Source organism: Caloenas nicobarica, chromosome 2 (genome assembly GCF_036013445.1).
Source record: "Caloenas nicobarica isolate bCalNic1 chromosome 2, bCalNic1.hap1, whole genome shotgun sequence".
Taxonomy (NCBI): Eukaryota; Metazoa; Chordata; class Aves; order Columbiformes; family Columbidae; genus Caloenas; species Caloenas nicobarica.
The window spans coordinates 159,654,036-159,675,303 of NC_088246.1; the positions used below are offsets into that span (position 1 = coordinate 159,654,036).

The following is a 21,268-nucleotide window of genomic DNA, read 5'->3' on the forward strand; positions in this document are numbered from 1 at the left end:
GCTCTCCTGATTTCAGCCCATCAATTCTTAGTTGTCTCATATTTCACCAGGACGTTTTCAGATACAGTACAAGGAAAGATCATGCCCCCTCCTCAGAAACTGCCTTTCTCTTCTCCCCTCCCAGCTCTCACATCCAGTCCATGACAAAGGCACCCAGCAACTCAACTCAATTCTGAACTTTCATTTGTGTTAATAACTTTCACAGGCTTTATTTTCAAAAGACCACTGGGCACTGACTCAACAACAGTCCTAGAAACCACACAATCCTGTCATAGTATTGCTTTCTCTGATGCTCCTGAGGCAATGCTTTCATTGCCTCTTCACCTAATCTTCACATTTCAAAAGCTCCCACAATTGTGGCAGAGAATCTCTTTGCTGGAACCCATCACTCATCTTCTTCAAAAATCTTCATTGCCTTAAACTTCACTTTTTTAAAAACAAAAACAAAACCACATTTAAGAACATCTCTCATTTAGCAAAGTCCTCTCACCCCCAGCTTTCACTTTCTCTTCTCATGCAATAATGCCTACAATGGTTGAGAAAGCTGAAAAAAATTCTTACTAGAGAGCCAGGCAATCCTGGAAGTCCTGGTTCACCCTACAGGGAAATGTGGAAGAAATGAAAAAGCATAATATAGCACTGAGTACAACATAGCACAATACATAGCATAACACAAAACAAAAGTAAAACTCTGAGCATGTTTTCCAGCTGCTGTTGTACATTCTTATTTTCAATACCATTCCATAATTATTAGATATTAACATACAATCCAAATTAACTCTGTTTTTTCTGCCCTGCAGAAACTGGTTGTGTTCTGTGTTACTGTGATGCTACACATTGATTTTAATGACATTTAGTGACTTAAAGTGAATGATGCACTGGGTGCACCATAACACTAAATTTGAGCTTCAATAATCTTGTAACCGGCATACACGTACCAGACAAATAAACCTGTTCAATGCTCAGATCGTAACAGAATCTGAAGGGTGAGTATTTAGAGGCCAAAATGCTTTTGTTTGTGAATGAGCAAAAAATTTTTGCAAAAGGAAAATGAAGTAATAAACAGCATCATTTTCCCCAAGTCATTTTATAGAGCAGAATCACACTATAAATGTTTGCAGGACACTGAGGTGCTACACCCTCTTTAGATGATTTATTGCTATCTAGGCTACCAATTTATTCAGGCACACTTTTTTTCCAGCAGTGTCCACTATTTATTATGCTTTAAGACTAAGCCTTCAGAAGGTCTCTCCTTTCCTTTAGATACAGACTAATGCAAAAATTATTATATAGCTTCCTTTCACAGTGTATTTATTCATTACACATGAAGGCTTCTGAATGACCCAACATATCTTTCATGCTATTTACTCTTAAGGCAACTTTAATTACTATTCGTTATTTATTGTAAAGAGATGCAGAAGGACTGAAGAGACAAACATCAGTTGCACTGAATGTAATGGAGCAAGGAGGTAAACATCTTGTGGGAGTACCAAACGGTTCCATTCCAAAAGGAAGCCATAGATTCAGAGATATGGATGAAGTCATACGAACTCAAGACCGCTCTCTATTGTGCATGTGATGGAGCACAATGATCTTGTTGCTTATCACTGCAGTGGATGTTCCCTGCTTGTAGGTGCTTCTGAAACCTCCCCCATAGCTGTTGAATCTGAGTGGGAAAGTAAGGGGAAATAGAGAGATTTGCTTCTGATCTCTGCATTCTCAGGCAAGGCTCACTGCCTTACATGGAGGAGAAAGAAAATCCAGAGTTGGGCATGCCTTTCCGCTCATGCCAAAGAACTAGGTAGGAAATACTAAAACCACAATGTCATGTCTAGCAGAGTGGTAAACATAAGGCTGCCCTGGAAACTCTAACAACTCTGTAAAATAATGAGGTCAAAATTGCTGCTGAGGGCAGTGAATAATTATTTTGCAGGAAGGAGGGCTGAGCTTGTTTCATTGGCACTTTCTGAACTGATTATCTATCTTCTGGGTCAGAAAATTGGCATCTACACAAACATATTGACACTTCTACTCACCTTTCTTAAGTGATGAAGATTTCCTGAGCTGAACTATTTTCTACTTCCTTCTACTCTCACTAAGAGGGTTAAAGCAAGAGTAGAGAAGCTATAACCAGACCCAATTTACTGCTCACTTATAGCTGTTTCAGACTGAAGAAATGTCAGAAAAAGAGAAACATATAAATGTATATAAGCTTCACTTATACACAAATGAGAGAAATATTAAGCCAATAGCACTGATATTTCCAGCACTGGGAGCCCAAGAAGGAATTAATAAATGTGTGTCCAAAACCCTCCTGTGCATCCCATCCCAACTCACCTTTTCTCCTTTGGTCCCACTGGCACCTGGAGGACCCGGGCTGCCAGCAGGGCCCTATAGAAGGTAAAATGGAGAGAAAAATCTTAGTTTTACATACTGCAGGTTATCAATTGCAATGCCCCTTACAGGACAAATACAAGGCTGCAGGTTTGGATATGAGCAGCACAAAGAGTTACATCCCATTGTACTGCATTAGGAGTTAATATGACACATAAGGCTGCTTTGGTCCCACTGCATAGAGAGAAATAGGAATAAGGATGGAGATGCCGCAACAGCCACAATAACAGCAATCCAATTTCAGCTGGTTCAGAAGGATTGCTAGGATAAAATTCAGGCATGTGAATTTGCCCACTTCTGGGTCTCTAGACATGAAAAAGGCAAAAAAGCTTCAGAAAAACCCAACTTCTATAATAGGGTGTCACTTGGAGAAATAGTTCCTTAGAAGTAGTACACAATCAGCGTCCACCACATCCCTCTGCAATTTCTCACTTCATTCACATTTACTGCAAGTATAAACCAGTCCTGTAAACAATGTAATGGGCATAGTGAACATAGTTCATTGTGATTCCAGTGCCGCACCTAGTGCTGGAAAATACTTCCATGTCAAAAGGATATCAATAAACACTAACCGGTCAAGTAGGTCTCAGTATAGGGTAAGCAGTGAATGAGGAACAGAGCAGAGAGAAAGCGATGATTAACTGTAAAATCCCCCATTGAGAAGCAAAAGAACATTTAGTGCAATAATCTCTATCACCTCACAGAGAAGAAGGTGTAGATTTAACAAAGATTAAGACTGCTAATGACATTATACCTTGACATCTCAATACAAAAGGCATGTCCGATATGGAAACAAAAATACTTCCCAACAAAATCAAGTTGAAACTGTGGCTGCTAAAAGAGTGAGAGCAAGAGACTCCGGCAGCACGTGGCTGCTATGCTGGTAAAGCACGTTCAGGTCAGACCTCAGCAGCTGTTTTGTCTGTGTGAGCAGCAGGATCAACCACCTGAAGATGAACTATCCTAAGATTTCAACATGCAGCTCTTCCACCTCTGCAACTGCAAAAATGTGCCTCCAAATGATCATTTCCAGAGGGGGAAATAGCAAGGGCGAGTGAATGGGATGCAGACGCAGCATCCTGGAGGCTTCAGGCTCAAGGATGGCAATGATTAGTTGCATGGCTTTTGGAAAATCACTTTTTAGCCTCTGCTTCTAATTCTGTCCTTTAATACTTAGACCAGAAGATCTTTGGCAGTAAAAGATGCCTCTCATTAGTTATCATACCCTAAGTAATGAAACTGTCTTGTGGGATCTACAGATTGCAGTTTTAGGCAACATGTTATCTGTCTAATCAGCAGAAACATACTGATCTTTTAGACCATTTTCTGGTTTCATCCTGCCTTAAAAATGTAAATAGTTCCAAGCCTTTCTTATTGAAAACAAACCAAATATATTAAATCCAGTTCTCCCTCTTTCATGTTGTGAAAGGGAAAAAGAAAAGTTTAAAAAAATCGGACTTAAAGAACTGATTTTTTATGTGTGCTTCCTTATGTCTTTAATAAAACTTAAGACAAACATCTAACCTATCATCTTTCAAGGACTGGTGTTTCCTTTAAGTGTATACTGCATTACAATTCAATTCTAAAACCAAACAAAAGAGAAAACTGTGCCAACAAAGATCCTTAGAATAAGGAGTACAAAAACTGCTGGTGCAGCAGGATCCTGCCATGACTCAACAGCCACCCAAGACAAGTCTCAGTTTGAGTCATCTTTCACTCGTTCCAAAGAAAACGTAGCAGTTGTTGAGTATGTGCTACTTACCTGTTTCCCCTCCACACCTGGCTTTCCAGGGAACCCGTCTAGGCCTCGTTCTCCCTGGAGAAAGAAGAGAAGGAACCTCTATAACTCAAATCTCTGCTGTTCTGCAAGAACATTCTGCAAGAAATGTCCATGTCATCTGCTCCAAGAGTAAGGAATAAGGAGAGAAGTTCAGGCCAATCCAGTAGAGAAAATGGCTGAAGTCCCACATCTGTACTACAAGTTGCTGGGAGTCTCCACCCAGTAACAAGGTGAACCAAATGCAGTGAGTAGGAAACCTCCATTCTTTCCAACTTTGCTAACTGTTGGCACTTGTCTACCTACAAAAGTTAGCACCAAATACTTGCGATGTGAATTTAGACACAAGAAGTTGTTGTGTGCCAGCTTTCCACACGGAAATCCTTCCTCTACCTGCTGAGGTGGGTTCATATAAACTAGACAATGTGCACCAGGGGAACATCAGCCTGGAATAGCCTCTTACAAAAATAATGAATCCACAATCCAACAATAGCTAATTTTTACCCAGTTAAGAAAAACTTTTTATTTTTCACCTTTGCTTTCTGTAACCTGGGGGAACAATTAATCCATTCCTATATGTCTTCAGAGTTAACAGTCTATGAAGCCCACAGGCAATCTAGTCCACTGCTTTTAATACCTGAAGATATGTTTTTTTTCTTGTACTGAAACCTGAATTTTACTTGCTACATTTCAAACTAGTATGTCTTTCCATAACCCCCCACAGAGAACAGAATGTTGCCTTCACCTTCACAATGGCCTTTTATGTATTTGAAGACTCACAAAACTCCACCTTCACACTTCAATAGACTCAACAACCTCAATACTTTCAACGTTTTTTTCATGTGCATCTTTTTCAGACCTTTGATCTTTTTTGTTCTCATTTGTGCACTGCCCAATTTTTGCACATCTTCACTGTAGCTAGGTACCCCAAGCTGGACACAGCTGAGGCTAACTTCAAGCAGAAAGAGTATTTTGTGTTTTAGACAGTATTCTTCTGTATAAATCCCAGGATAATGTTTGCTTTACCACAAACTCCCTCCTGCAAGACAGCTCCTGATTCAGTTGTTCCCAGTCTGTAGGAGCGTGCAATTTGTTGTCTTACATATATTAAGCATTCTCCAGTTGCCTCTTCTCAATGTCATCTTCTGCCTTGTACTTCCATGCTCAATGTTAAAATATTCCATACTTTATAATCCAGGTCTTTCCATGATAGAGATGATGGCCAAACCAATGACACGCTCCTGCTGAACTTTACTTTTCTCATATGGATTGTGGCCCTTGCCCATTCCAGCCTCTTTAGTTTAAAATTCTTTGAAATAGGGACTTTATTTTACTGTGTAAACACTGAAACCTCTGTAAAATGAAAGGCTGATTTTGCTTGGATCCTGCACACACAGCTGCATACAAATTACTAAATACAGACACAGTACCACTGTTAACATAAATGACCATGAAAAATTCTACAAGTACGAGGAGTGACAGAAAAATAATAGTTTTACTCTATTTATTTAAATGTTTCAGACATTTCAATTTTGATTACTATCACACAGGATCCCTCTTAGACCTCTGTTATTATCTGCAAACCCACACTTATGGGACTGGAGTTAATCAGCTGCTTTTGAAAATTATATTGATTCAGCAAGTCAGAAATGGATTTGCAAATCAATTTATTTCTTGTCCCCCTTTAGGAAGTCAATCAGTCTTGTAATAGAAATAGTATTTCAAAATTATGCATCCCAGGAATGAAATTAGAGACCTGTACTCTACAAAGAGCAGCTGAAAACCAGCGTCAGATGTTCAGATCTATTTGCTTTTGGGGTGATAGTTTCCACATTCATGGTTTCCTTTGCATTGACTGAGCTACGAGTATCCTGAATTTGACACTTTCAGTAAACTGCAGTCTGGTGGATCACTGATAAAGTGCACAGTGTATTCTCAGGAGAATTTTTAACATCCATACAATGCAGCAATGAGTACTTCACACATGCTGTTTTAGCTGGCAAAATAGAAAAGTGTCAATGTTCTTACTGCTAGTAATGGGGGCAGGGAAAGCCAAATGTACTATTTATACAAATGTATACAATAAAGTTGTTTGAAAACAACCCAAACAATTGTGCTTTCCATTGTTTCTCCAGAAAACTCTGTCATTATATTTTTTTTTCCATTATTTAAAAAAAGACTAGGGAAAGTTTTGTTGTCATTTTTCAAAAAGAAAGAAAAAAAACCCCAATAAAAGTTTCATTTGCAAATTTTCACTTCAAGACTCCCTTTCCATCCACTCTGCTCTACTGGCTTTTCTTCTTTTAACCAGTGGAACAAAATGGCGAAGAGTTGTAAGCAACTGGGGGAAAACCTAATTCCACACAAACTTTAGTGCTGTTTTCTGACCTCTACCAGTTAGAAAATGTAACCATTTGTTGGAAAAAAATGACCTCACAAGGGTCTGCAGGGCAAAAAAAAGAGATGATTTGCAAACGAAGATGGTCTGCAGGGCTACAAAGATGATGAAGGGTCTGGAGCGTCTTTCTTATGAGGAGAGAGTGAGAGAGCTGGGTCTGTTCAGCCTGAAGAAGAGAAGGTTGAGAGAGGATCTCATCAGTGTTTATAAATATCTGAAGAGTGGGTGTCAAAAGGTTGGGATCAGACTCTTTTCAGTGGTGTCCAATGATAGGATGAGGGGCAGCTGGCACAGACTGAAGCACAGGAGGTTCCATCTGAATATGAGGAGAAACTTCTTTCCTTTGAGGTGCCAGAGCCCTGGACCAGGCTGCCCAGAGAGGCTGTGGAGTCTCCTTCTCTGGAGACATTCAAACCCACCTGGACACATTCCTGTGTGACCTGCTCTGGTGAACCTGCTTTAGCAGGTGGGTTGGACTGGATGATCTCCAGAGGTCCCTTCCAACCCCAACCATTCTGTGAAACCCACTGCACAGAAGGACCTGGCAGCAGCAGACCAGCACCACTGCCTCCTTACATGAGCTTTTCTCCAACACAACGGACATGGATCTATTGGATGGGTACATGCGTATGCAGCAAAAGTAATGTCCCATGTCACGCTGAACACGCTTAAATTAACATGCCAAGTATCACATATGGCTTATGTTGGCAGGGAAGTACATCACACTTATCTCTGCAGAATCTGTCCTGGGGTCTACAGTGAGCCTATTGGGTGCAAAAAGACACGAGACACCACTCACGCTGTGCAGAAGCTTCCCTAAAGTGCGAGTTTAACCGATAATACTGGATTTAGTAACCTCACTATTTACATCTGAGGTTCTGCAATATAGCAGCAAGATGTATTTAGCCTTTTTACATACTAGGGTGTATATTCAATAGACATGGGCTAGTGCTCTCATCTGGTATAATAAACAATTTTCAGGCACAAAGAAACACAGGTTGTGTAGGTGTCAGTATTCAAGTTACAGACTGAAGAGCAGACAAGGAAATATTTGGCCCATCGAATTTACGCCCACAGTTTTCACACTGGTAATGACTGGTAAAAGTTTAGATACTCTGAGACCAGCGTTGAAAAAAAACAAAGTAAAATTGTTACAGCAGAGATCTGGCTGCTCCAGGAAGAAAAAAAAAAAAATGAGGAGCTCTAATTGTGCATATCCTTCTAATCCTTCTAATGAAACAAAACCTAATTCACTTCTTCCCCACTTTAATCTTCCTCTAGCTTAGTCAGCTGCCTGCCCACACACAGCTCCAGCTTTGTCTCCCATCACAGTGATGTCAGAAAGATGGATTTTCTTCCGGGAGCCAAATATTTCAGCAGATTAGACAACCTCACCTCCAGAAAAGCAGCAGAGGCACTGGCTAGACACAACACACTGAGCCAGTCCTGCAAAGGGCTGAGGCAAAAGCATGAGGAAGATAAAGTATGATCCAGCCTTTCACTCCTGCTGCAGCAGCGAGGACAGATAATATGAAACATGGTCATGGTTACTTCATCATAAACAACAAAATGGACACAGGGAACAGACACCTTAGCACATGGTAAAGCAAAGCACAATATCTTAAACTGAGGGTTTGACCATTTTTCCTAGTAGCCTAGTGTAAATCTCTGGGTTTCTTCTCTAGAAGGAGATGGAGAGTGAGAAATGGGAACAAGGCCGTGCTAGCAAGCTAATAACTCCCTCCTTTGCATGAACACACACAGACAGATACCACTAAAGACAGTTTGAACACAGGCAAAGCCACCAGATCAGCACTGAGATATTCCTGTCTCAGGACCAGCTTGAGAGCAAGACAGGGCATTGCAAAGGGCTGCAAGCCACCCAGAGCTAGCAAGAAAGGCCTTGCTGCCTGTTTTGCCTGCATGACAAAAAGGGCAGCTCCTGTCAGACTGAGGGCCTGGTGATCCCCCCATGTTCCGCTGCTTGTCAGGGCAGGAGAGGACCAGCACCTGCTTCTCCTGGCAGGGAGAGCAAAATGCATTTTTGAAGGCATCTCTGTGGAGCCTTGAGCACTGTCTTGCAGGTCTGCAGCGGAAGCACCTGCATGCATATCTGAGGTCTCTCCCAAGACAATGAACAAACTGAAATAATACTTGATGTCTGTCCAGTTTTCCTTTTAAATGCTTATTCCAGGTATAATAGGCACTTGGTCTCTTTGTTGAACCATAAACATGGTTCATATCCCAGTGTCCTGTGCTCTGTAAAACAGCAATTCCCAGACAGGCAAGAACAGAGAACTGGGCAGGAGAACCAGGTGGATGAAGCCTTTAACAGAGAAACTACGTGGTACTCATTAAAAACAGAACTTATGGTGATGGGGGAAGACAGACACGTAGGAAGCTGGATCTTCTGAGCAGCTGCAGTGAGATGGGGAAATGCTGGATGTAGATGTTGTCAGCAGCATTCAGTGGTCATTCACAACTCTCAGGTGGTGCACACAGTGTGGACACCGTGCTGGATCTCCCCAGTGGCATACCTTCACTCCACTCCTCCTCTCCCTCCTCCATCCCCAGATACAAACAGACAAGAAGTCCCTAGATGTGTGTTTAGTATACAGCAGAGATCCACAAAGCCCTCCTGTGCTCCCATGGAAGGTCATTCCCAGATAGCACTGGGACATGCAGTGTGGTGAGGAACCTCCATCATCAATCACCCTCCAGAGCTGCTGGCCTGGAAGCCCACCCCACCTAAGGAGCAAAGGCAAAGAACAGCCTGGCTTTTCCTAGCATGCAACAGGAATACCTTGTCTCCTCGCGTTCCCTTTTCTCCTCTTTCTCCTTGTAGACCCTAAAAATAAAGAGAAAAAAAGAGATTATAAAACTCAGTCCAAGTAGAGGCATAGTTATCTCCTCTAATTAGTCAGAGGAAATGGCTTCAAATTGCACCAGGGAAGATTCAAGTTTGGATATTAGCAACGATTTCTTCATGGAAAGGGATGTCAGGCATTGGAACAGGCTGCCCAGGGCAGTGGTGGAGTCACCATCCCTGGAGATGTTTAAAAGACATATAGATGAGGTTCTTAGGGACAGTTTAGTGCTAGATTTAGGTTACGGTTGGACTTTTGATCTTAAGGGTGTCTTCCAACCACAATGATTCTATGGTTCTATTCTATGATTCTAAACCACTCTGCACGTCTGCACAATCTATTCAAGTGAACCTCAAGGACATTTTCCGTATTAACAACCTTCAAAGTTGGCCACGAGCATGGTCTAAGCAGACTTACGGAGCAGGAATGACTTGTGGGCCCAAGAACATCTGTAATATCATATTGCCCGCAGACACATGACTATCCTGCCAACAACAGTGTGGAGGGACAGGGAACACACACGCAGATGGTCTGGAAAACAACCAGTGCTCTGCATTTTTCATGTTGCTCGTAAACGATGTGGACTTAGGTAGAGGACAATACTGATGGAAAAAATCTATTGCATAAACAAGCAAGAATGTCCATTCCTGGTGGTTTTGAATGCAACAGCTAGGTGGACAGCAGGTACCTCTGAGAACTGGCAAATGCCAGATAATCCCTGTTCTGGAGGTCCAAGCACATTTTTGTGCTGTGAATCCAATGCCAGCATTCCTCTGGACTGCATAATTCATCTCCTCCCAGGTACACCAGAAGTGTTTTTTGGGGCTTAGTCTAATGAAAGACAGCAACACTAATACAAGCAATCAACTCAACGGGCAGGAACAGATTCCACCTCCCCTTGGCACAGAAAGTATCTTGTACTTTACCTTTTATTAACAACTGAGCAACCAGCTAAAGGCTACAGGCAGACGAATACGCTCAGTCAGTAGTGACCTCTCTAAACCTGCCAAAGCTTAAAATGTTTCTTATTCTAATAATACATTTTTATTTAAACTTCAATTTACACTAGAGTGGAGGTTTACTTCCAAGCTAGTGAGAGCTGCATGTCTGGGTTTATTTGGCCTATAGGATCTTCAGATTTAAGGCCATGGCTGACTGTGAGCAAACTCTGCACAGCCATGTCTGTTGCTAACGACCCAAACTGAGCCTGCACAGCTTCCCACACTGCAAAGAAATAACTCTACTATTTCCAAAGGGCAAATGGCAGGAGGTTTAAAAACGTGACTCCTTTAATGGGCTAATAACAATGGGGCCCTCATGTAGACTGAACAGAGATGATTATTACCTTGGTCCTCCTCAGCAGCCAAAGACAAACATCAGTCCTATGGCAGAAAAGGGCAGGACCTTCAAAGACCATGCACCACAAGAGTGATATGCTTCTCACACAAAAAGGTGACTCAAGCAGCAGGAGCAAAGTGGTTTTATAGCTTTGTCAATTTATTTCATTAATATTGCAGGAGTATATTACATGGAGTGGTAGTGCCAATCCCATGTTCATTTCACCCCCATATCATCTTCAAGCCTAATACTATTCAGCCTTAGACCATACAGGGAAACAGCATGAACCTGGGCCAAGACAAAAGTGCTCAAGCTCTTCAGAACACATTGGACTCCGTTGTAGCATTTTGTAAAGCAAGTCCTCACTGGTACGGGGAAATCTTTCAGGGCATGAGCATGACTGGTACGCTGCTAAAGTGCACTGATGTACAGTCGGGTCATTAAACCTCAGAAAAATCCAATCAGCCTTTACAACACCAGCTTAGAGACTGCCTCCACAATCACCAAGTTGAGACCACAAGACAGATATGCTAACTTGATAGAATCTGACTTATTTTGATCTTGCTGTCCATTCAGTCAAGCAGGCTTCTGCCCTGAGCCCAAAGGCTATTCCCTGACAGTTTTGAAACTATGATTGGAAACTTATTGAGAGTTGGTATTTTTTATTGGAGTAATGATGAAGTTTTCAAGCACCATATAAATGGTGCATCAACACAGATCAAAGCAACTGCATTACAGTGGGAGCATCACAAAATCACCAGTTGTTATCTTGGTAATCGAGTCATTTCTACTCTGTTATCTTGGTAATCAAGTCATTTTTACTGACATCTCTCTACTGGCCACAGATCTCTTATCTTTTAAAGAAGTCAGAAGAAATTCAATGAAGTCAAGAAATTGTCACTATTTGGACACAGTACAGGTAAGTGGTCAGACATACCATATACTCTTAATAATTAAAAAAATCTAACAACATAGGTGGACAGAACACACTGAAAAACTGGAGGAAGTTTCTAAAGTGTCAAAAATTTAATAACAGCCATGACTTACCGGTGCACCTACGTAGCCTTTAATTCCTGGAAGACCCTGTTTTCCCTCAGATCCCTGGCAAGAAATTGAGATTTAGTAAAACACCAGAAACTGTTTCACATAAAAGACCAAGAATAAAATCAGTTATTCAGAACTGTAGCTTGCAATCCTGGGCTCACAGGGAGCTCTTGAGGCTTCTTGACTGTGTCAGTGCTAATACAAAGAGCAGTGTCCGACTTTCCAGCTACTTACCCAAAGTGCCACCCCAATGCTTTCCTCTGCCCTCAGCGCTCAGACATTAGCAAGTTTTATTCTTCTGCTTTCAGTCTTGCCCTGCAAAGGCAAACTCTCCTGTATATGTTCCTCTACGGGTTATTTCAAAAGTTTTGGCAATGTGAGTCGTTGCCTGCATGTTGTGTGTTGGGTAATGGAGCTCTGTCTCGGCTCCTGAACGCAGCGTTGGTGGAACACAACACAGGGATACACTGCTGTAAATGCTGCAGCAAAGTCTATATCCCAGCATTTATAAACGACAAACTTTGAAATGTTATATAGTTTGAAGAGTAAATTAATAGAAACAGATCAGAACAATATTCTCCAGTGTTTATTTTCAGCATAAGTGGGAGGAACGCAAGAGGGTCAGGTACATTTCAGCAGTCCATTAGCTATTTGCACACTGACTCTCTCCCTTGAGAAGGCAAAAATCAAATGCAGAGCACTCTCACTATCTGTTTTTATGTGCCTTACGATGTCTTCAAATGGCCTCGATCCTCAGCTGAATGGGCTCAGCCCTCAGAGGCATCCTATGGAGATAGTTTGGGCCTAACAAGTCGACCATGAGAACTGGTTTTGGTATCTTGTATCACTTGTTTGATTATTTTGTTACTTATCTCACTTCCTTTTCCCTCCCGCCCCAATCTCATCTGGTTAACTCCTGTATTGGGTGGCTATAGTGGGTACAGCTCCAAAACAGATCAAGATTGTATTTTTAAATCATTGCTACATTTCATATTAATAGATGTTTCTTATGAGAAAAAAAAAAAGGCAAGATCTGTATGCAATTAATCATTAGCAGAACTGCAGAACTGAGGCTTTTTTGTCCCAGTGCACGTGCCCAGGAGACTGGTCATGTCACACCACTGTTTACACTTGCCTTAGCCCAAATTACAATCTCATTTGGAGCAGTCATTAAGCACAGACCTGGCAGGCTGGCTAGACTGTACTTGGCTACTGTTTCACCACTACCTTAAGGAATGCGTTGCCAAAACTGTCCCCTTCCTCTGCCAGAGAGGACAGGACTTGCTAAAGCAGATGAAACTGTGCCCTAAAGCTTGTGAGCAGTTCATCAACCCAGCTGTAAAGTGGTTGGACTCCTGTAAATTATGGAAGTGAACCACATATCAAACTTGGGGGGCAGATTCATAAACAGGTTAACAAGAGCTGAGCTGAGGCACAAGCAAAGGTGGCTCTGGGATCTCTACAACATCAGACACCTGAGGATCTCTGCAAGGTCAGGAAGCGGTGCAAGTCCTCTAAGGGCAGAGGGAGAGCAGCAGGCATGAACTTAATCTCTGCCTTCCACCTTACAGAAAAATATTACTCTCAAAATCTAGGCAAAAGCCATACAGAAATAAAGGCCTGTTCCAAGTTGTCCGAATTGTCAAAGTTCAACTCAGTACTGTTACATAAAATGTGGTTATAACACTCAGAAAAAGTTATAAATAGAGAAACTGGGTTTGTCTAGATAAGACTTGCTGATCCCACTCAAGGCCTGGGCTGACATCATGTCTGGTAAACCAGAGAAGCGTGAGACCTTCGACAGTTGAAGTGAACAAGAAGGAAATTTGTCAAAATGAAACTCTTGGTTAATACTTTCTATTTCAAAGGCTTGATTTTTTTTTTCCTCTCTCCCTCTGTTTTTTCTATCAAGCGCAGATAACTGTCAGTTCAGATGGGAATGCTATAGCTATGTTGATGCCATAACAATGACAGCCACACAAAAACTCTTTAACCTTTTAATAAAGATACAGGAAAACAAAGAAGGAAAAGGTTGAATATTTGCTGAAGGATTTTACAGGCTAACGGGAATGGTCTCAAAAATTGAAGCTTTGTTTCACTGCTATAATACACAGCAAGTGACTTGTGCTATAGCTTTTTCTCTCTACACTCACTTCTTTAAATGAACCTGCCAGGTCCTACATATTTATGTGGGAGCTTTCTCCACTGACCAGAGGATATTTCTTGCCATCTCAGACCACTGTGGCATCTCCTATAACCAGAAGTTCCAACACTGATTAGCACAAGGCTGAGTTTGAGTGCTCTTCATTGCTTCCACCAACTCATAGCCAGCAAGACCATACATCCTTATTGGTGAGCAATGAAGTTTATGACCAAGTTTGATTAAAAAGAACCAAAAAACCAAAAAAAAACCAAAAACCACCAAAACCCCCATATATTTTTACAATGAAGGCACTGAGCTAGGAACAATCTCCCCTGGGGACTTTGCTGAGCAGCAAAAGCTGTGAAATCAGAGATGACAGACCGAGGTCATTTCATTCCTGTAACCTGTCCATGTACTCTAATGGACTCATCATCCATTACCGTACCTCTGTGGATTGAAGTCCTATTACCAGCAGCCTCCAGGACCTTTATCTCTGCTACTGGAAGCTTCACACAATTAATGAGTTATGTCAAAGTTCCTTAAAAGAAAGAAAGTGCTTGCAATTCCCACTGAGGCAAAAGACTAGAAATCCCTCAGCCAAGCAGATAACGAAGGGGTTGAATTTCCTGGGGTGCATGTAGAGCTGCTGAGCGTGAACTGCACTTGCCTGGCTTGATGCAAATGAAGATGGATTGAACTGAGAAGAATCGCATCCCAACCAACCAGAGAAACTGCAAAGTAGCACTCCATGGAGCCTGAGGTAGAGCCCAGAGCTACTGTATTGGTGCTGATAATTTTAAATAGAAATAAGTGATCTGGCACAATACAATAATTACAAAAGTAACTGGAGATGTGACCTTCCTGATTGCCCAATCCACCCATCTCTACACACCCCGTTCCACACCGGCAAGGTGGCTGGGCTTTACACCGAGGAGTAAAAGAGTGTGGATTCATGTTTTAGATTTTAAAACCCTGTCAGCAAAGTCAGGATTGCTTCTTAAAATAGCTCAGGCCAGAATCCAGCTCAAGGACACTGCATATAGCCAGAACATCTGTTGAAGTAAATAAGTGCCACTGTGAAAGCACAGGATCATTTTATATTCAGCCAGTGTAGCTGAGAGGCTGGGGTTAGCCAAGCTCACCTCTTCTCTGGGAGCACTTGGCACTGTCTGGTCAGACGTCTTTAGGTCCAGCCCCACCAGCACTTATCCTGTCTGGCCAATAGTGCCGGACTTCTATTCAGCATTGCCACATTTCTTGGCTGAACTGCATGAGCCTGACGATCCTGGAGGGAAATAGGGAGCATTTTCCAGGATGAAGCCCTTCTGGAGGTAGATGTAGATGCCTCAGTTTAGCTTGGCTTGTAAAAGCTTTGCAAAGCAAGGGTGAGGAACTTCACACCACAAGGAGCATCATAGAGTCTACCGGTTTGTAATTCCACTATGGGAAATGTGCAGGACAGAGAGAAAATATGCATTTATTTATACAATAGGAGAGATGCCGCAGGGGTTTGTGGGTAACAAATCCAGTTCATTTCAACCAATCCCAAATCCCACTGAAGGACAAAACAATATCCTGAGTGCCTCAGCCCAGCCCAGCCCAGCCCTGCTTTGTAGCTGTCATTTATCCCCTGTTGAACACGCTGCCGTGCAGCTTCCACAGTCAACCCCTCCGTGTTGCTGAAGGCAACATGGCTCCTGCAGAGAACCATGGGATGGCTGCCAAGTATTTCCACTAATCCACAAACACACCATTAGTTTTGATACTCTCCTGGTGAGACTTTAGAAAGCGATGAACATTTCCCTCTTTGAAAAAGAAAAAAAAAAAAAAAAAAAGCGACATATTGGAAAAAGCACCTCTCCATAGCTGAGGAACCCAGAAGGAACTATATAAGTGAACTGCTTCATAGAGTCCTCTCATTAGAGCCAAGTGACAATGAGGACTATATCTGGCAAGGTGTTCAGGTGCTGATGTCCTGTTTGAGGACAAAGGCATCAGTGAATCCAATGGGAGGTTTACATGACCAGATATGGCTCTTCCAGAAAGATGTGATGCTCAAAGAACCCAGAACTGGATAAAGTAAGCTTGAGCAGTCAGTCTGTTGACCTTGCAGCACCTTTACAGGCTGAGCTGAACTTGCTGTGCATGATGCCCCTGAAAACACACTTGTCAATCTAGTGCACCACCTACTTTTTGTGTTACAGCAACAAGACTGAAACCAGTAGATGAGTAGTTATCCTGTCAGTAACCAGGGAACAAGGCAAGGACAGTGGAGACTTAGAAAGGAGGTCAAGGAATTTCTCATGAAAAGGGCTTCAAAATTTAGGCACATTTCTAATGCTCAGACAAGATGCAACAGATCCCCATTCAGAAGCACCTTGTTTGAAGAAAACCCAGTGATATAAGCATTGGCTGAAGTTCTGTCTCAATTTGCCACTGTCTACTGGTGCAAAACTGAAGTTCCCAAAATAGGCAATCATCCAGGCTAGGATTTCTCTGTGATTATTTTTTTTTTCTAGTTGTAGAGTAGGTATAATAATTCTTACCTGCATCTTTGTGAGAGTCGGGAAGGCCTACTTAAGACATGAAGAAAGGCTTATGAGCCCCGAAACATGCTTTCTTCACCTTCTCTATCTATGCTATCAATTGAACTAAAAGTATTTCTTCTTTTTATGTCTTGCCTAATTGCTAGTATCTTAGCAGACTCCTGATGAAACTGAGCATTCTGAGTTTCATCATTCACCAGTGAGAATATCAAAAGTCATAAACAAAAAGTAATTAAAGCAATCAACACACATGAAAAGTTAGTCCACGTAAAGAAGAAATTGAAGCTTACCTTTGGACCTGGTGGCCCAGGCAGTCCAAATGCTCCTGGCTGTCCTGGTTCACCCTGCAAGCAACAGCAACTTCAAAGGTAAATGCTAATCTTTTATTACATAAAGGCCAGCATAGCTCAAAGTAGTCACTATGTACAGTTTTAGAAATGGAAGTTCTATCCAATATGTACAGACCTGTGTACCACTATCCAGAGATCTGAAAGTTTGTGTTATGCTTTCTTTGCAAAAATAAAAGCAGAAAGAGACAAACTGATAACTGAAACAGCTAATCTTATGTTCTCCAAGTTCAACTACCTAAGTAGCAAAAAATGAGTTCCCTACATTATGAACAGCTTGCATCCACTACAATCTACAAACATGGATTCCTTGGAGACAGAATAATACATTTGCTCTGGAATGGTGACTTTTTAGTGCATTAAACAAGTCCAAGTCCAAGTAAGTTACTGTCTGATCTCAGACTGAGCCATGTTTGATGTGAAGAAGTTGCATCAGTTCTAGAAGTTGCATGGGAAAATTATCACAGTTTTTCCAAAGCGAGACAGTGTGGTACAAAGCATAAACAGAATGTGCCAGGAAAAAAAGAGTTTGTCTGCTGCGTACCGCTACTTTTGCATGTGCCTGACCTTCCAAAGAGTCCTTTCCCCAAGTCCTGCCAGTCAGTACCAACTGACTGCAACAAAGGGACAGTGAATAAGATGATAATCCACCATCAGGATGAAGACAATTCAAAGGGATGGTGATCAAACAAGGGGAAAGGAGGGAAATCTATAAAACACACTTATATAAGATTCTGGAAAATGTGTTTGTGGTTTTATGCCTCAAATGTAGTCATCTTACAGGAAATATTTGGTGTGCTTCATCCTTCTTTGAGCTAACCTTGTACCTCTTCCTTTGCTCTTAGCTTTTAGCAGCGTACAAGCGGAGTTGAGGTCCTTGCTTCTGTGACTGATGCATCTATTTGTCTCACTCCTGTCTGTTGTGGAAGCACAAGATGGCCCCACTACCCCATGACGCTTGGCCAGACTTGAAACAAATGGCCAAGCTCTGCAGCTGCAGCTATTAACCAACACAGCCGCAGCGGTGGGTCCCAAACCACAGGCTGCCATGACTGTCACCTTCCCCATTTTAATGAACAGTCACAGAGCTGCTCCGGGAGCCTCTCACGGTGGCTAATCCATATGACACTTGCCATCACTGCAAACGTGTGAGGGAGAGTGCTGGGGCTATTAACCTCCTGCCATTTGTTTCTGCCGCTCCTCAAATGGACAAACAAATCCCCAAGACACATTCCACTCAATACAGATTGATTTCTACTGCCTGCCTTGCACTGAAAGCAAGGATTATGTGGGAGGAACAAAAAGGCTTACGGCTTCTCCTTTTGCTCCATCCTTCCCAGGCAGGCCAGGTGAGCCCAGGGACCCCTGTAACGAAAACAGGATTGTCATCAAAACAGTATTAACACCCATTGCAAGTGCAAGGACATGCGTAAGGCATCAAGATAAGTACAAGGAATGTGGAGAATCATTTCAATGAAAACATCTATTATTTACAGTCTCTAAAGGAGCTGCTGCTGACATTAACACACTATGGCAAATTGATGAGCTGTTGGCTGTGGCACTCTAGGCCACTTAACTCATTTAAGAATAAATTAATATAAAAGCTCTGCAGCTAATTAGACACCTAACCATTGAGCCCTCTTAATATCATCACCCCTCAGTCTCTCTGTCCACCATTCTATAGTCTCAAAAACCTGCTGTTTTGTCACTAAATACTCACTCGGTTTTTAATATATTTTTTTAAGTCCATTCTTGTATAGCATCCACCCCAAAGCTCAGAAGTCTCTAGGTACAGCTGTTATGCACATAAGTAGCAAGCCTAAAACCAAAGAGAAGCCTTGAAAAACTCAAGCAGCCTTCAGGAACTACCCTGGCCACCAAGAAGCGAGTCTCAGAGCTGTGAATGTGCAAAGCCATAGAAAACAAATAAACAACAAAAAATGGGAACCGCTTTCTAAACCTTCCTGTGCACCAGGACGAATGGGACTAAATATGTTGAGGTTGGCAGCACCACAGCTAACAGGAACTGCAGCAAATGCAGAGAAAAGGCAAGTTTTGCTGCATGCAGCTGGCAATTTGAAGAAAAAATGGGGAATGGAAAGAGAACAGACACAGAACAGGTAAGCTGATGCACATGGTAAGGAACTGGCTTGGTGTTTTCGCTTCAAGGCACTGCAGCAGTTTCTTTATAAGTGCATTGTAAAATAAGTCTCAAGTGAGAAACAGACATGGGCACAGCAAATCGCCATTCTAATCTATGATTAAACTGAGCTGGTTTGCTGCGTATTACTTGTAGAGGGTCTTGCCTTCCTATCATGAACATTTGTTATTTTACAAGAGGTGGAAAAAAATTAAAATTCCTAAAATCCCTCCTGCAAATGATGTTTAAGGCATTTCTGACAAATGTGTCCAAAGTAAATACTAGTCAACAGAGCAAGCTTAGTGCAGAATATTTTTTTGTTAAGATGATGACACAGTAAGCAGCTAAATGCCACCTCAGTCTAAAAGTTATTTATGTTCACTGCAAAAAAGGACATGATGATATTTGGCCTTTCATGTCTCATATTGAAGAAACTCTGCTGGTTTTGTATGTGGAGGCATTAGCACTGAGCTTCTATTTTGTTTCACTCTTGTATTCTGTTTCAGAGTTTTACAAAGTTTAGACAAAGTTCATGCCTTTGAGATCTCCACAAGTTTGTCAAGTGTAGCTGAGCATCATCAAGTGGTTTAAAGATTTTAAGGTGCACTTTGCCAAAAAATAGTGCGATACCATAATCTCCTTTCCTTAGCACCTTGCTAACACAAAACAAGAAAACACAGAGGTAAAACAAGACTCAGAAGATGGCCTGTTTCCTTTAGCCTTCCACAATAGCTTTATAAACTCTGAAACTTTTCACAATGTAATTAATAAAAACTGGGACTTACTTTTTCTCCTTTATCCCCTTTCAGTCCAGGAAAGCCAGGGAGCCCTTCTTCACCCTACAACACCAGTGGAAAAAATAGCTCATATGAAACGTCATACCACCCAGTGGTATATTTGTGTATTTCAGACAGCACAGTTATCATCTGTTGAGATTTGCGGTCAACTTCTCCTCCTTGCTGTAACGATGTTGTTCTCAGTCACCTGTAACCTGCCCATATTTGAACAGATTCACTTTCAATTTTCCATTCAAGAGCCTTCCTCTGGCTGATCCCTCCCTCCCCCCCTTTTTGTACATACCATCCAGAACCAGTCTTTTTCCAAGAGCAAGACTAGAAACCTAGTCTGGTTAAATAGAAGTATCTGAAGCACTAAAACAATTCACTGAGGAAACTTCCTCTTGCCACATTTCAAAGCATGGGGACTTGAAATTTGTCACAGACAAATTTCCAATGGTGTGGAAGTTTTTGAAAAAAAAAATTGGCGCTTTTGGTGGGGTTTTTTTAGGCTAAAATTAGGCTAAAATGTAACTCTGGAATCCACTCCACTTAGACTTTATCAATAAGTACTTCTCATAGTTTACAGAACTTCTCTAAAGATTCAGAGTTAGGTTTCAGCCAAAGCTCTGTGAATGGATCAGGATTATGCTTGGCCATGATCCAGCAGCGTGACAATGTTTGTCCTGCATGTTCATGCTCCAACTGATGGCACCCAGGTTCCAGCATTGCTGGATTTGATAAGAGATGTTGGCACAAGTGCCTCTGCCACCCAAAACAGTGGACATCCATATGTGGGATGTAAAGCCACTAGCACTGCTGGCAAATGACATGCCAGGAAGCAAGACTAAGCAACTTAGAGCTTTTTCCCCATCAGCTTTTGTAAAAAAAGCTAATAACATAGAAGAATCCTGTTGAAAGAGCAGTGAAGTTGCTAAGCAATTGGTGCACATATCTTTAAGTTGCCTGTATACATACATAAGGACAACCTAAATATGCAGATAAATTCAGGCCAAATTCTGCCACACTCAATCTTATATATGTCCATTTTTTCCTGCATGAGTAGCCCAGCAGACTTAGATGGATGTATTCCCAGGGCAAGGTTCCAGTCAGTGTCAGACAAAATCCAGTCTTATTTATTTATAGGTATATTTGGCACTTAAAGGTTAATAGAAGATAGTATCTGGAAAGTATCTGTGCTGTATATGCAAATTAAAGTCATTAGATACTTTTATAATTACGTTTCTTGCTAACCAAACCTTCATGAAGCACTCTGTCTAGAATTTGCGATGCACCTCCCTAATGAGATAGAAAACCCATCAAATAGCAGATGTGATTTTTAAGGAAATCATTTGCTCTAAGAGGTCAATATAACCTGAAGGAACTGCTGTTCCATGGCAAAGTATTTTTTCTATGCAAAATAAACGAAGTTAATCAGCTTTTTCTCTTGCCTTTTTCTTTTTTTTTTTTTTTCCCCTCTATGAGGTAACAACTCTTT

General features: G+C 41.6%; 1 protein-coding gene across 3 annotated transcripts in view; it reads right to left on the reverse strand.

The window, feature by feature from the left end:
• The window catches only part of COL22A1 (collagen type XXII alpha 1 chain), a 237,834-nt gene that overhangs the window by 89,671 nt on the left and 126,895 nt on the right, over window positions 1–21,268 (reverse strand). For all 3 annotated transcript variants that reach the window (XM_065627435.1, XM_065627434.1, XM_065627436.1), the window contains 8 exons: window positions 19,780–19,833; window positions 18,166–18,219; window positions 16,798–16,851; window positions 11,822–11,875; window positions 9,373–9,417; window positions 4,157–4,210; window positions 2,338–2,391; window positions 562–597 (listed from right to left, as the gene is read on the reverse strand). In XM_065627435.1, the coding sequence (XP_065483507.1) occupies window positions 562–597; window positions 2,338–2,391; window positions 4,157–4,210; window positions 9,373–9,417; window positions 11,822–11,875; window positions 16,798–16,851; window positions 18,166–18,219; window positions 19,780–19,833 (405 nt within the window). The remainder of the gene's footprint in view (window positions 1–561; window positions 598–2,337; window positions 2,392–4,156; window positions 4,211–9,372; window positions 9,418–11,821; window positions 11,876–16,797; window positions 16,852–18,165; window positions 18,220–19,779; window positions 19,834–21,268) is intronic.